Consider the following 16,975-nt stretch of genomic DNA (forward strand, 5'->3'; position numbering starts at 1 on the left):
AGGTTGGAGAAAGCCTGTCAGCTATGCTAAACCTTACCTTAAGTGATTCACTCCATGATGGTTTGACTACTGGTCTTTCTGGATCTTGTTCTACAGAGTTCAATCTCCTCTGGAACAGCAATAACACACAGTCCATAATTCTCATAATCAAATGAGGGGGTTTTCCCAATTTTCTGACAGTGGCTATATCAGCTGGTTTGATGGTATTTAGAGCAGCTTCAGCTTCTTCTAAAGCTGGACGAGCTTGTTCCAGCTTGTTTAAGGCAATAGCTTTGTCCTTCTCAATGACATCTACAATAGCCTGAGCTTTGTCCTTGACCTTTTGTACTTGCTCCTTGACCTTTTCAGCAGCTTGTGCTTTAGCAGTCACCTCCTTCAATACTTTGTCTGCTTTTTCTGAAGCAATGGCTAATTCCTTCTCCTTTTCAGCTAGTTCTTCTGCAAGAACAGCCACTTGTTGGGAAGCTTCAATAAGTTTTTCCAGACCTGTATTCATTCTCTTTGCTAATTCACCGATTTCTGTCTTTTTGTCAAAATAAATCGTCTTGTAACCATTGATGAAGGAAAGGTATGATTTTGGTGTTACGTGGGTGGAACGACGATATCTGTTAGAGAAAAATGAATCGAATAGTGAATTTTGAATGCCAAAAAAAAAAAAAGAACAGTGTTCTGATGTTTGATTTCAGTCTTTTTATATGTATAATTAATAATACTCTCTAAAGTTGCCCACAGTACAATTGTGAGACAGATCTCAGAAACTGCTAAAACAGCAAATACATTCTACAAATTATCAACTTGAAGAAAAATTCATGCTTAAAACAGAAAGTAATCTCTTGCATATAACTAACCTCTGGAAATAGTCGAGACAACTTTCGGCCACTCCATCGTGTATGATACCCATAGTGTGTATAACTTGTTTCTTGATTTCAGCAGTACATTCAATGTCAAACTTAGAGAGGAAGTGGTCAGCTACAGCAATCAGAGCATCTCTAGGCCATCTCTGGAACCAGTCCATTGTACAACCAGAAATCAATCCAGGGAACTTCAATGATCTGGCACGGAACTTTTCTCCGACCTGATGATAAAGATAAGATGGAATTAAGCAATTTGTAGTTTATCAGACTTAAATTGGATGCATGTATATTGGAAGCAAAATTTTTTTTTACCTGAACATTAATAATAATGAAGAAATTAATGCTTGTTTTGAGATCTGTACCTTCTTGTAGTTTTGTAAGAATTGTATTGTATCAGTTATTTTCTGATTGGCATTTTATTGGCATTTCTGAGTTATAAATTATGATAGTTATGTATATGCATATCATGGTTTGTTTGTTTTTGTTTTTTCACATTTGTTGAGTGCCCACTCTTCTTTTTTTTTTCACTTTTGTCAAACTTTTGTAACAACTACATGATGGGTAGTCTCTTTTTGGTCTATAATTTGTAAGACGACAAAATGAGGTCAAAGATGGAAAATGAAGAAACTACCCGTTACTTAAAACATATTTTAAATGCACTTGTCCTTTTTTTTAATATCTGACTTTTTTTTCAAGTCTCTGTTTCATTTAGTTGTCAAGAGACAACTTTTTGTCATAAGAGTTAATAAGAATTTTTTTATCAATTGTGAGTTAAACTTCACATTGAAGGCTTTTTTAATTCATTTATTTATGAATACTCAGGTGATTGTCTCATGAACATTTTCCAAACTTTTTAAGTCCACTTCTCATTGTTTTTACTTACTACCTTAATACTTATATTATATTTTTTTTAGAAGTGCAAATACATCAAAAAGGAGCAGAAACTGATACATTCATAGAAATATATACATTAATGTATCTCATAATTCTGTAATTTATATATTTAAATTATAACTACATCTATCTACAATCTAATACATGTGTACTATACTATACATCAGTCACAACTTCATGCATAGATTTTGTGTCTACGATTTACATGTGCTGTACATGTATATTTACAAATGTGATCATAATGTCCTAAGCTCATTCTCTCCTGTTATTTATGATTATGAAAGCATGATCTCTAAATCTAAAATTGTAATTCAAATTTGTTTTTGTGTTGTTTGTTCACAATTAAAAATCTTTGTGCTTTGAAAATAAAAAAAAATCATAAATCATAAAACTGTGGTAAATTTACATTATAATAAACAACACCATATGGAAGACTTCAATAGTGAAAAATCTTTTTTAAAATTAATAAAATGCTTTGAAATATTCAAAAAGTCTGAACATTAACTTATAAAACAAAATAGCGTAAAAAAAGAGAATTGAAATTTTGGTAATCTAGAGACCATGCTTAGTATCCTCAATATCCACGACCCTTGTACTATCTATATTTCACCCTTATTCCATTTCATGCCTTCATGCGATGTATAAGATTTTTTATAAGACCTATTTCTATCTGAACTTACTGCAAAAGCAGCAACCTGTTTTATAGACACATATAATTATCAAGAAATCATATAATCTTTTAAAAGAAACCCTTACAATCTGGTCAGTAAATCCATGATGTGAATTTTGATCTACATGGGTACTTATTGATTCTGCATTGCTTTAATTCTTTGGCTTAATACCAAATTTTTCAAAGAATTTCTACTAAAAGGGAAGAAAAAATACTGAGTTTTTATTTAAAATGAGAGGCAGGGACAGATCAAGAAACTTGTAAAGAGGGTTTCTATGCAACTATTTACTCATTTGAGCAAAATACTAATAAACTTTTCTAACAAAGAGGGGAGGTCCAACCCCTGCAACACTCCCCCTGAATCTAACACTGACTAGATTCTCCCTTTATTTGCCTCTATCTTTTTCCTATATTTGACCTCTTACAATGCAAAATGACATCACCTTAAATGTGTATCACTAGTTGAACATCTCTTGATTTCTCCAATTCACTGTTGAAGCTTGGTACATGTTCCTTTTTTATTTTTGCAAAACCAAATCAATAGTTCTGATCAAAATTGGTAAAAAGTAATGTGAACCCCTCTTAAGGAGGTAGACCTAGGGTAAGGGACACAATTCTTACAAATCATTGGAACGTTTGTATTCAGTATTTTACATTAATGTCATGTAAGCATCAAAGTAACTTAAGACTGATTTCATTCTGTGTCAAATGAAAGCTTGATAGGCTTTGGTGAAATTGAATATGATACAAACATATCACTGACTTCATGAATTATGTCCCTTACCCTAGGTCTACTTCCTTAAAAGGAGGAAAACATTATAATTTTCACTTCTATGAAATTTTATAAAAATTAACTCATCTAAAAATAAATTTAAACCTTTATCCTGAAAAAAAACTTACAGGTGAGAAACACAGTACAACATGAAGGTTGTTGCGGACACGTGACATGTAGTACTCATACAAGTTTTCATTGGATGGTGGTCGTCGTGGGAACTCTTTCTTCATCACTGGAATCAATTCTCCCAAAATCTCATCCATTTCATCTCTGGCAAATAAGTTGGCAACCTAGTGAAAGAAAAAAAAAATTTTTAGATCAAAAACAATTTTGTTTTGTTCTTGAGTACAGTGTATTGTTCATGTTGTAATATGTCAAACAAGTTTAGTATTTTGAATAACATTTAATATTCCACAACTATTTTAAATTTCTAAATGTTTCAAGAAAAAAACATCTGCTACTAAAATTGAAATCAGGAAGTATTGAATGGATCAATCAACACATATTATACACTTTTAAATATGTTGTTCTCCTGGTAAGCTTATTATTACAGCTTTTAAACCTGAACTGTTATAACCATGGCAACCTTTTGCTTGTTTCAGTAATTTGAGAAACATGTAAGACAAAGTCTGTTTCAAAACGAATGTCATTTATAAAATGACAATGTGTGAAAACAAATAAAACAAATAAAACAAAAATATACAACAAGGTTATTAATAGTTTTGTACACTTAATGATGCTCCCTGTTATCAATGAAATAATTCAATTTAATTTGTGATAAGACTTTTAACAGGTTATTTTCTTTTTTGGGCAAGATAGGTTATTTACCATAGATTAACTTGGTTCTGTGATGTCATTAACAGCAATCGGTCAACAGTCGGCAGTTTAAATAATTCCAAACTAAATAAGGTTTCGATGAAGAAACAAACTGTAATTTTGATCGAAATCAATTAGAAATTTAATTATAAAGAATTAATTTTTGACCAAATAATAGACTCTTAATACAACTAGTAAATTAAAGTATTATTGCATGTATTGGTATCATATACAGAAAATCATGGATTTACAGTAAAACACTTGTCCTATGGCTACATACCACACCAGATGATAGAACATTGTTGAGGTATTCAAGGAAACCCTCGTCCTTTATTTCCTGATCAGTAAACAGGAAAGTAATTCCTTTTCCTTGTTGTCCGGCTGTGCGGTACAGGAACTTCAGATCCTCAAGGAAGTTTGACACATTGTATGATCTACCAATGAACAATAAACACTTTTCAATATGAAATTCTTCAATTTTTTTTCTAGTGCAGAAAATTTATAATACTTACTCACCACAGCCTAAAACCCTGCAGTAATGAAAGATTTTTTTTCTGAAAAAAAATCTTTCTGATACTGAACAAACACTCAAAGACTACAAAAGTGTAAGAAACTTTTTTGCATTCAGTACCCACCTTGACAAGGTGATCTGGAATGTCTTGTAGCCAGCAATGAATGAAGCTAATCTTGTCAGTGACTGTTTACCAGAACCTCCCACACCGACCAACAAAGCATGACCTCGAGGTGTACGGATGATACGAGAGATCTTCACTAAATGTATCATAGCATCCTTGAAGAACACAAGGTCCATTCCAGATCCTCTGATTCCTTCATTGTACTGTTGTAAGAAGTTATGGAGTCTCTCCTCAAGACTTTCAAAACCTTCAATCTGAAATAATATTTGAAAAATCATAATACATTTTAAATTATTTTTATTACTGGGGATCAGTCTTCCATTTATATTCCTTAATGAGGAGCAGTTAGGAACTGTTATCATTCATGAAAAGTTGTCATTTAAGAACAAGTCACTAAACCTGTCATAAATGACCATACATCAGTCACCAATGAATCATAGATCAGTAACCAATGGATCATAGATCAGTCACCAAGGATCATATATCATTCACAAAAGGAAAATGAATATATGGATCTTAGATCAATTACTTGTGGACATATAGATCAGTCACTACTTCATAGATCTGTAAAAACAAATTGCAGAACAGTTTGGAACTGCATACTGCATACCTGTTAAGCATAAAAACAGTTCATGTGTGCAGTGCTCCTCCACTGACACCTCTGTTAACAAAAAGAAAAGTTCATGTGTGGGATTCTCTCCCATTGACACACCTGTTAACCACAAGAACAGTTCCTATGGGAGATTCTCCCCCATTGACACCTCTGTTAACCATAAGAATAGTTTATGTGTGGGATTCTCCCCCATTGACACACCTGTTAACCACAAGAACAGTTCATCTGTTGGATTCTCCCTCCATTGACACACCTGTTAACCATAATAAGAATTCATGTGTGGAATTCTTCCCCATTGACACACTTGTTAACCACAAGAACAGTTCATGTGGAGATTCTCTCCCATTGAAACACCTGTTAACCACAAGAACAGTTCATGTGGAGATTCTCTCCCACTGAAACACCTGTTTACCACAAGAACAGTTCATGTGGAGATTCTCCCCAATTGACACACCTGTTAACCACAAGTACAGTTCATGTGGAGATTCTCTCCCATTGAAACACCTGTTAACCACAAGAAAAGTTCATGTGGGAGACTCTCCCCCATTGACACACCTGTTAACCACAAGAACAGTTCATGTGTGGGATGGATTCTCCCCCACTGACACATCTGTTAACCACAAGAAAAGTTCATGTGGGTGATTCTCCCCCATTGACACATCTGTTAACCACAAGAACAGTTCATGCATGGGAGATTCTCCCCCATTGACAGCTCTTTTAACCACAAGAACAGTTTATGTGTGTTATTAATATAGTAATTTTCACCAAAAATGTGGTATTCTCCCCCATGATGTGGGAGGGTTAACAGGTATGATACTATCTCAGTGACAGTCCTTCCTACTATTCTGACGATATGTACAAGAAAAGACAAGACATTCAAGAGTCTACTTACTGGTTCATAAATCTTTGGCATTTCAAAGTCTGTATCATCAGGTTCATCTCCGGTTGGTTCGGGAGCATCCCTAAATATTGATATATAATGTTTTAAAATCGAACATATCAGAAGTCTTTGAAACATTTAAAATCAAGAAATTTACAAGATGCTTTCAAAATAAGTCTTGAAGTGCAGCAATTTGCTACAAAAGGTACTAATATTTGAAATTAAACAATTATCAGTAAATTTAACAGAAATTTATGTAATCCACATTAATTTCTCCTTTTGATTTATATTTTTTACAGATATCGACACAAAATAGAATTGAAATGTAAAGGTTTTGTTTATTACTGAAATATTTAGTGAGTTAGAATCATATGTTGTGATTGAGAAGACATGTGAATGTTAAGCAGAAAACATATTGATAATTATTGTTTAGTTAAATATGAATAACACAGAATTATATTGATATTAAAACATGTAGATAAAAATTATAATTTGACAAAAAATACACAAAATAAATCAATTATGGTGTTTATTAAAAAAAAAACTTTCTACTTTCTATGCACCACAAAATCAAACTAAAATTAAAAAAAATTGTATGTCTTATAATCTATTACTAAACAAAAAGCAAACATCTATTAACTTAGGGGTGAAAAATAAACCATATCAAATTAGGGGTGAAAAATAAACCATATATTTTACTCTACAATAAAACAAAAGACAAATTAGCAGAGCACCATTAAAAGCAGTTTTCTGATAGTATTATTTCCATATTTTACATTTTTAATACTAGCAAATTCTGTTAGAATAGAGAAAGTTGGATTTTAGTGTATCTTTGTATTTAATCATATTTTGATTAAAAAAGCATTCTTTTTTTCTCATTTAAACAAACTGCAAATTAATCCAAGTAAAAACCCCACAAAACACACAGTAGTTTACACCTCATGATCATTCAATATCCCTTCTCTGTACCTCATGACTTTAAAATATTTTCCTTATTGTACCTCATAAAGTCTCCAAAATAGAGTGTCGGTTTGCAATATTCGTAATGGTCACTTTCCTCTCCGAATTCCTCACTGGCGACTCTAGAAATGGTCTTTTCAAACCAGTTCATGTCCTCTTTTGAGGTAAACCTGTTTCATGGTTCAAAGGTCAATAAATAAATAACTAAAGGACAAAAATCACATGTTACAAAAAAAATATCAAGGCTCAAACCATAATGACTATTGGTTTTTATTTTTGAATAAAGAATTTAACCATGATTTAAAAGGATTGTTTTTTGTACTAATGAAAAAATATCACTTTAACCAGTTCCGAAATCAAAATTTGAGCCTTGACTTCTGGGTGCATGGTTTTTAACCAGGTTTTAAATGGTTTTCAATAAAAAAAAAATAATGCTTTATAGCAAAATAACTTTAGCAATCCAAATCAAAGTTTAAAACCTGACTAAAAAGTAAAAAAAGGTAAGCAAAGGTAAGCAACCAAAATGTAGGGTGAAGGAGAAATCAAGGGCATTGTCATGACAATGACCAACAAACCTCATAAAGTCAACATAAAAATGTGTGGGCTCGGTCCAATGAGCATGTTCCTCAGATAATTCCTCATTTATAACTCTAGCAATAGTTTTTGTAAACCAGTTGTAATCCTCAGTTATGGTGAACCTAGCAGAAGACATGCATGGTTAAATATACATATTATACACAACAACTACACTACGAAAGCTGCAAAGAGTTATCTCCCATGCAATGAGTAAAATCTATTTTTTTATAATCAGTTTAATATACACAAATCACAAAAATATGTGTGAAACAGTTAAAAAAAAACATCAGAAGGTTGTGAAAAAAGAAAATTAAAAAAACTTTGATAGGAAGAATGTATGAAGGATAACTCTTGCAAATTACTATAATCCAACTCATTTGTATTTTTAGCAATTTGATTTTGCAACTTCTACCACACAGCATAACAGACCTTTTTCATATTCCCATCTTTTACATCATTCTTAAAATTTTTTAGCAAAGGGAAGTAACCTTTCAACCCAACAGACTGGTTTACTGTACAATTGGAGCAATGGACAGCAGTTAACTTCAAAATTCAAATATTTGACTTATCGTTACTAGCTGCAGTATGTACTCGGTATATTTTGAATGATTAATTTCAAACCAATTACGTACTTAATGCAGCGTAAATAGTTTAAGGTTCAAAGAAAAATGTTTACTGTTCTTCCTTTCCCAATGAGACCACCAACCAGGTTGTTGTGTGGTGGTGGGTATTGTCATTTGCTAAAATGGCTTGCATTATGGAAATATGAAAAACGACTATATACAATCCATCAAAAAGAAGCTTATACACAGGATTTTTTTTGCAATAATTTCTTGCTAACAAAAGTAGAAAAAATATGTTGTTTGTGAAAATAAGTTGGTTCATAGTAATTGTATATTGTTTCTACATCTACATGTACCCTGTAAGTTCCTGCAATTTATTAACATCTTAAAATCACTTTTTTTTAACATATATTGTTCTCTTAAAGTTTTGAGAAAAAGGAAAAAATATGGGGTCATTGACAGTGAGAATGAAGTGCAACTAAAAAAATGCTCAGAAAGTTTCAAACTGGTAAAATAAAATAAAAAAAAAATCTAGTTTTTTTTATACAACAATGTTTTTCAAAGAATAAATTCAAATAATTTTACGACTATGTTTATATAACATATATTCTATTTTCTAAATTTCAAAAGGTTTAATTTACAAGTACATTAGTTTGACAGAAGTGGTAATATGTAAGAATAAGAATATGGTATATTTCAAGACCATGATAGGAAATAATAGCTAAAGACCAATCTTTCTGAATAATATTTCATGAATAGCCAAACTGCAATTCACATAAAAAGCTACCACATTTCAAATGAACTGAAACAATGTTTTAAAAAAGTATAAGTATATGTACATGTACATATATACTAATGATGTATAATTTTACATATTTAAAAGTCATTTCTAACACTTTTTGTTACTATTCTCATGTTATTTCATTTCAAAGCATCATCCATGAATAAAGTTTATGATACAGAATGATATAATGAAAAGCACAACCAAACAGATCTGTATCACCAAAATATTCTTTTCTATAAGAATTTCACTGCTAAGTAGTAATACTGTTATGAAAAGTCTTGAAGTTCTGATACAATTTTCTATGAATGTTCTAGCTCTTAAAATTGGCAGTTTAATAAAAACCATGTAAGTGCAACCCAACACACCATGCAACTGTATGTTATTTTGTTGAAAGGATTTAAAACTCAGCATCCCATTTCATTCTAGTGCTGAATTAAAATTCAGGGTCCTTGAAAAATTACTTTTCGAAGGATGCTGAGTTTTCATGTACAACAAAATAGAGTAGACTAGTGACAAGGAAATCAGTATGGTATCTTTTTCACAGAATAATTTTCCCTAACCAGTATATAATTATTGATGATAACAGATCAAAGCCTTTGGTTTTGAAAGTTTTATGTCCGAACAAGTAATTTCTAATAAGCAGTCAAGACGTTAAAAACCCCTGTTGTTGTTGACAAATTAGTACACTCTATAAAAACTCCTGTTGTTGTTGTTGACAAATTAGTACACACTATAAAAACCCCTGTTACAAAGTAGACAGTTAACTAAATAATGACAGATAAAGTTCCAACTGACAAGCCAGCATGCCACTAGTCAAACCCTGTACTTTATAAACCAGACCTGATTTTCTATAGCTATAGTAACAGTAACAAATTAATCAAAATGAGAGTTAAAAAAAACTGAAATATGAAGTAAAAATTCTCCCTTGAAGCAAAGAAAATCAGGTCTAAGAGATAAGCCATTCAGCCTGAACTAGACAGTGTAATATATAAACCCAAGTCACCGCAGTAATATAACCAGTCACCAAATGATAAGATAGGGAGTACAACTGATTTGTCAGTATACAGAGGGCATTATAGTGGTTTAAGGACTGGGACCAAAGGGAGGGAATTATGTGTTGAGAAAGTTATATGGATCTTTTCATCTAAACTGTTGGGTAGTCTTTGTGCATGTGCAGTATAAACATGTGCAACATCTACCCAACAAGTAAGATGAAAATTTCTATTTTTTAATAAGTATATTTATATACATGAAATCAGTGAATCTGTTTACCCAGAATTAACCAATAAATACAAGCTGTTTTAATAGTCCAATTTTTTTTCCATAACTTAAAACAAGGAACACTTTTGAAAAAGGACAACACAATCATTGATTATTGACATTATGTGAATCTTTTTAAACATGGGCCACAATATTTAAATAACATATTCAAATTCTTTACAAGAATCAACAAAAATAGTTTTCAATAGAACATTGGTACAAGCAAATTCAAGTTTTCATACAGTGTATTAGGACATCATTATAATTAACATTCTTTAACTTTTTCATTGGGTTTAAGCTTCATTTATTGAGCTGTTTACAATTGTAATTTTATGATGGATATTTGTGTATTGTCAACTGCTGACAAAAAACAGACATATATATAATCTTAAGGACGTAGACCTAGGGTAAGGGACAAAAACTGTTACAAATCATTGGAATGTTTGTATTCACCATTTTACATCAAATCTCATGTAAGCATCAAAGTAACCTGGATTGATTTCATTCTGTTTCAAAGGAAAGCTTGAAAGGCTTTAGTAAAATTGAATATGATACAAACATATCACTGACTTCAAGAGTTATGTCCCTTACCCTAGGTCTACCTCCTTAAGTAGTAATCTTTGTAAGAATCATGCAAATTCTGTAATATGTGATACACCCCAAAAAAGGCTACACATTTTTATCTTTGTTCTCATGTTGTTTAATGGGTCTTTATGATTCATGATTCATTTCAATCTGTCTAATCTTAGCAGATAATTCATATCAAATATTCAATAGTTTCTATTGTATTTCAGTGTCATTAACAGAATTATCTCCCTTAATTGTGAATTCTACAGTACATACTTTATAATTTATATCTCTTAAGAGCAGGGGTTATATGAAAAGCCACATGTTAATTTCTTTTTACCATAACATTTTAAACAAAATATAAAAAAAAACTTATGCAGGCCTTCCAACCATGTATCATATTTTGCATGATTTTTAAATGGAGTGCTATTTAAAAACTTTTTTTGATTTGTTGTTTGGTTATTTTTAATTCTTGATCTACATTACAGCATATGTAAATTTCATCCTCTCCACTTGCCACAATGGAAGTCTTAAACTTTTCAAAGATGGAGACATTTTTGTGCAATTTTAAAATTTTACTACTGACAGAGGGTAAAAATGACAAATTTCACCAAAGCAAAAATGTATATGAACTAGAATCAGGACTCTCTCACTTGTCTATTTTTTCAATTATATATTCATTTACAACTTTGCCATAAACTTTTGTATTGGCACAGAAAATACATCATAAAATTGAGCTTTCCAACCCTACTTTACCTGTCAGCAATTACACGGCAACACTCGTGTTTCCATAACCACATCAGGTTTTTCTCTCCAGTGACAACTTCAGATGTGGTGTTGATCATTCCCTGCCAGATTCTTGACAAATCACGCAAGTTGAAGATGTAGTGAAATTTGGCTGGTGTTGGCAACATTTTGATCTAAAAATAGAATTTACAATAGGATAATAACTTTCAGTCCATATTTATGAAATGCTTCTGAAAATCCTGCTTTAATTTTAGTTCTGCTTATAGTGAACATATTTGTTACAAAATATTAACTTTCACAGTCTTAAAATTTGATAACAGTAAATTGTTATACATGTTCAAAATCAATTTAAAAAAGTCAACAGCCTGACATCAAATCTAGTTAAAAACCTGAAGTATCAGTCTCTGTAAGTGTAACTTGTCTATTTGCACCATCAGAATCAAGGAAAAAAGGACAAAAATTTACATATCACTTTGGTAAATTGAGTTACGATTTTATTGAAAGGCACTGAAAATGAACATTTCAAGGGGAAATAACCCCATTAAATACTTCTATTTTTTAAGCAAATCCATTGATGCAGAGATCAAATAATGGTCTTTTCAAACAGAGAAAGCACCCTTGAGTGAAATTATATTGTCAGATCGGTGGGTATTGACATGCAAGTTTCTAATAATTTCCAAATTTTGCCTGTTTCTTATAAAAACATACACTTAAAAACTGAAAGAACTTAATTACTTTTTTTTTACATTTCTGTTAAACAGACGTTTTTGCAGAAAGTAATAGGAAAAAATAATTTTGATTCTAATTTTGTGCTTAGTTGACCATAAAAAAGAAAAAAAAATGTAACAGTGCAAAAGAGTACCATGTCTTTGGCAAAATGGTTACCTTAGTCAACTGCCATAGTCTCCTGGTAATGGGAACCAGTTTAGCTGCCAAAGACCTGACAGACTCTGGGAATCCTCTCTCTTCACAGAAATGTCCACATCCAATTACAGTGAATATCTTGTCCATGGAGGTATTAGATGGCAGAGTACAGTTGTAAATGACAAACTGCCTCTTTAGACGCTGAGGAATGTCATTTCTTCCTCCTCCAGGCTGAATCATGGCAGCCAAAAACTGGAAGAAAAAAATTGTTATAAATCAGTTCTATCAATGGCACATTTTAATGACTGACCTTGAAAAAATCGTCATGAAACAAACAATCTTTTAAAATAAAATCAGCTTTCATAAACCTATTCTTTAGCAGTTTCATTTTGAATAAATACAAAGCAAGTGTTATCTTTATTATTTTTATATAAGGCATAAAAAAGTGAGAATAAGAAGATTTTAAATATTGTTTCTAATATTAAAAGTAAAAGGTCATGAACTTTAATGGTATTATGAATAGACTGTAGCCTTATCTAAATAAACAAGTTGAACTTCTGTAAAAGAAAAACGTAAAACATCTGTATCTTTAACCTAATGAAGAATATTTACCTGTACATCAGCGATATTTGTGAAGTCTCCAGGTTTGTCCAAATTGTAGAATCCATTCATCTCCATCAACTGACGGACAATTTCATTGGCTACTTGATCTCCCCACTCGTTGATGATAGGCATGTTTACATCATCAATGAACACAGTCATTTTCTTGCCAGCGGGTGGACCAAAGGTTGTACCAACTCGCTTCTCCACGTAACTTTCTACTGTTCTCTATAAAATGAAACATTTTCATGAACACATGCTTACGTGCAGGAGTAAAATATGCATAATACTTTGATGAATCTTTATAGAAATTGATATTTGTGCAATAACTGGTACATATACCTATTTCAAATGTTGTTAAACTGGTTAAACAAAATATTTAAATTGTTCTTGTTTATTAAATTCAAAGGTTTTTTTTCATAAAAAGTTAATTTCAAACAGATAATGTATTGACTAATATGTGAATTTAATATCACACTTTTGAATCTTAGTTCCTAACAAAAGAGAAAGTAGGAATTAATTGTGATTTTTTTATCCACTTTTAATAATTAGGGTTTAATTTACTTGAGTTGGTTACTTTCATTAAAATGAAACCTCCAATAAAATGACTTAAGTAGGGCACATCTACCAATACATATGAAGCTTAACATGTAATTGTAAGTTTCAATGAAATCCATTGTAGAGTTAACAATAAGTTGAACACATAATAAACACCATACCTGGAACATGTATGGAGTAGTGGCTGAGGAGAAGTTGAGGGCTTTCTCTAAGTGGTATTCAGGGTTATATTTGGCCATATATCCATTGATCATCACAGTCTTAGCAGTACCCTGTTCACCAATCAACATCACAGCTTTCCCTTGTTTGGCAATTAGATCAATCAGGTACTCAGTTCTGACATTGTCAACCATAGGTACAAGGATAGAGCTGTACTCTGGTGTGTGGTCTGATGGGTATATATACTCTTTAACATGCTTGTTCCAGTGGACCCAAGAACCTGTTTAAAGTAATCATAGAAAAGAGAATCAATTAAAGTATTCACAGAAAGAAGAATCAATTAATCACAGTGAGAAGAATCAAGTAATTATAGTTAGGAGAATCAAATAATTATAGCTGAATCAAGTTAATCATAAATAGCATGATCATGTTTAGTAGAACAATCATGATGTGCAAAGACTAACCAATATTACATAATATTTGTAATTCTTTTTGTTTTGTAACAATTCTGAAAATAAAACATATAAATTAATGAAAAAGAAATTTCATTCAACTAATATTTTTCAGGATTCTATGACACTAAAGCAAGACAATTGACATGACAAAAATGTAACATAGTTGCAATTTCAAATTCAAAAATAGTAACATTTCATGGTTTCAAACTACTTGAAATCTCAACTTCACAAAAGTAATTCCAAAAACTAAGCATTTGCATAAAAGTATTCAATCATTAAACATCTTCAAAACTTACCATCAGAATCAACCATGTAATCAAACATTGTGTCATCAGAATCAGGGGGAATAACTGGCATGTCAATTGTAAACTCTTCATGATTCCGTAAGAACTCTTCCATCTTGACTCTGTCATCCCATTCAAGGAAAGCTCCAACACACCACATAAGTGTGAATACATACAAACGCTCGAAGTGCTTGGCACTAACCTGGTGAGCATCTCTGTCATCTTTGGTAGGTATCAGTCCTTGTAAAAGTTTGGTAGCCTGGAAATGTAAGGGAAGTTTGATCAATAACATTCAGGCATGCAGTTGTGTAATTTTGATTTATAGAATACTTTTAATAAAGTGTTCCTTTTTGTTTTAATTCATAAATCTTTGAAAAGGTCAAGTAACATTTGTCATATTTTACTTTTTGTAATTTCAAAATTCATTACATTGTTTATGCATGTTTTGTTTAAAATAAAGATTAAACTGAATAATTTTGCATTTCAATTTCATAAGCAATTACAGTTTTTTTTTTTAGTTGCAACAGTAAAAATGGTCATGGGTCATGACCTAACAGTTGATCAAATTTATACTTATATTTTTTCATAAAATTCAACATTAACTACAAACAGACATGCAATGTGGTATTTTTTAACACCCCATTCTTGAAATCAGAGTAGTAGAAGGCAAGAACCCTCCAAAAATACACCATATCATTTGGAAGTTTAACATTACCTGTGAAATCATGAAAGCCTCCAGGACATCAATCTTAAAGACAAGTGAAGTTGTGGCAAAGTTCAGTAAATGGTTAAAAGATTTGTCAAACAAGTCCAAGATAACACCTTGTTCATTGATGGGTCTAAGGTTCAACCATCCTTGAAGAATTGGCCTCCAATCTAAACCAGAGTTGCTCATGTAGACCATACCGTTTCTAGACACAGTAGCTGGTGAGGCATTGTCGATGTTGTGTGGCTCAAAAATAATCTTGCAGTTTGGTGCCATAGGGATACGATCGCCATTAGCCAAGGTCAAGGTCTTGTTGTCATCCAATACAGAGTTCAAATTCTCAATCCAGATAGCATCAACTGGGCCGTCAAGTACCAACCAAATGTGCTCTCCTACAAATAAAGAAGATAACCAGTCATTAATTTTTTAAATTGACTTACCGGTATAGCTTTATATTGATGGGTTTATAAATGTAAAACCCCATCTAAAACCAGTGACAGTAAAAATAGAAGTGATCCACAGACACTAGTAAAAAGAATCTATAAATATCTTTTCGTCTTTAAATATATTAATACCTGTAGATGACAAGCCAGAAAACAATTTAAGTTGATCATTAATCTTTTGTCAAACATTATATTTTCAATGACATTTTTCATGTTTACATTAACATCTCATGTGCTTTTTAAGTGTCTTACGATACGATCAGTAAGAACTGTAGGAACATTTTACAACATAGCAATAACATAAATTATATAATTGCAGACTTTTAATATCAAATTGAATGTCTTACCCTTCTTGGCTTTGTTGGTCCTTCGCCAGAGTGTGGAGAAAATACCATCAGTCCAATCATTGGTAGCTACATCCAATCGTCCAAACATCTGTGGTGCAGTGATAGCCTTAGGATTCATTCTCATTTCCCTGTGTGGAGCCCCACAATCTGTCATAGCTTTCATCAATGTGTGGATACAGCAGGTTTTACCAGCTCCACTGGGTCCAAGAGTCATCATTCCATGACGTACACGCTGTGTCTCAAACAACTGAATAAGTTTAAGTGTCCAAGATGGATGGTTCACTAATTTAGCATCCTCAATCTGTTTTCCAATGGCTGCTTCAAGTTCTGGGTAACCTCCCTTGTCAAGAGAAATTCCAGGGAACAAATCATTGATCAATGACAAGAATAATGGTTCATCTTGATCAATCAGTTTGGATAAGTTCATGTCACGCAGTACTCTCATAACACAAGTAGATTCACTCATGTCCTTATTGGCTCGTTTGACAGTACCCAGGGTTCTCAGTACAGACAAAATGTTTCTCAAACCGAAATCATAATGGACTTGTTTGGTCAACTGCTCCTCACATAGTTTGTACAATGTGTAGAATTTTCTGGCTAAGAGAATGTTTTCAATGAAACCGACACTAGCCAGTTTGACACGAATGATGATCTGTCTGTCTGGTACCATCATAGCTACAGTACGGAAGTTCAACTTCAAGTTTTCAGGAAGTTCCTGTCTACCAGCATAACCAGGGTTCTAAAATAAACAATTCAAACACTTCAGAACTATCCTCTATTACCTACTAAGTACTTGAGTTTATTTTTGAAAATCACAATAATACACCAATTTATGAACTCTTATTGAGTCAGTACTTAACAGCACATTCTATGGTGATGTTCAGGGGATAGAGTTTGTCTTCACCTGATTAAATGAACTGCCTCATATAGTCACTGAAGAATGGTGATGGAGATCTATACTTTTA

The 16,975-nt window shown here is 32.0% G+C and overlaps 1 protein-coding gene across 10 annotated transcripts in view; it reads right to left on the bottom strand.

Moving 5' to 3' along the window:
* LOC148616576 (dynein axonemal heavy chain 5-like) overlaps positions 1-16,975 on the bottom strand; it is a 98,116-nt gene that overhangs the window by 16,465 nt on the left and 64,676 nt on the right. For 9 of the 10 annotated variants that reach the window (XM_088583781.1, XM_088583778.1, XM_088583787.1 and 6 more), the window contains 14 exons: positions 16,011-16,749; positions 15,230-15,612; positions 14,527-14,773; positions 13,778-14,055; positions 13,071-13,286; positions 12,480-12,710; positions 11,604-11,767; positions 7,139-7,267; positions 6,150-6,219; positions 4,645-4,898; positions 4,290-4,443; positions 3,319-3,483; positions 849-1,075; positions 38-605 (listed from right to left, as the gene is read on the bottom strand). In XM_088583781.1, coding sequence (XP_088439907.1) covers positions 38-605; positions 849-1,075; positions 3,319-3,483; positions 4,290-4,443; positions 4,645-4,898; positions 6,150-6,219; positions 7,139-7,267; positions 11,604-11,767; positions 12,480-12,710; positions 13,071-13,286; positions 13,778-14,055; positions 14,527-14,773; positions 15,230-15,612; positions 16,011-16,749 — 3,825 coding nt within the window. Of the gene's footprint in view, positions 1-37; positions 606-848; positions 1,076-3,318; positions 3,484-4,289; positions 4,444-4,644; positions 4,899-6,149; positions 6,220-7,138; positions 7,268-7,672; positions 7,796-11,603; positions 11,768-12,479; positions 12,711-13,070; positions 13,287-13,777; positions 14,056-14,526; positions 14,774-15,229; positions 15,613-16,010; positions 16,750-16,975 lie in introns of all 10 variants that reach the window. The other variant, XM_088583779.1, reaches the window with a different exon arrangement.

The sequence above is a fragment of the Perna viridis genome, chromosome 5 (genome assembly GCF_037379345.1).
Source record: "Perna viridis isolate PV_CMFRI_1.1 ecotype Kerala chromosome 5, ASM3737934v1, whole genome shotgun sequence".
Taxonomy (NCBI): domain Eukaryota; kingdom Metazoa; phylum Mollusca; class Bivalvia; order Mytilida; family Mytilidae; genus Perna; species Perna viridis.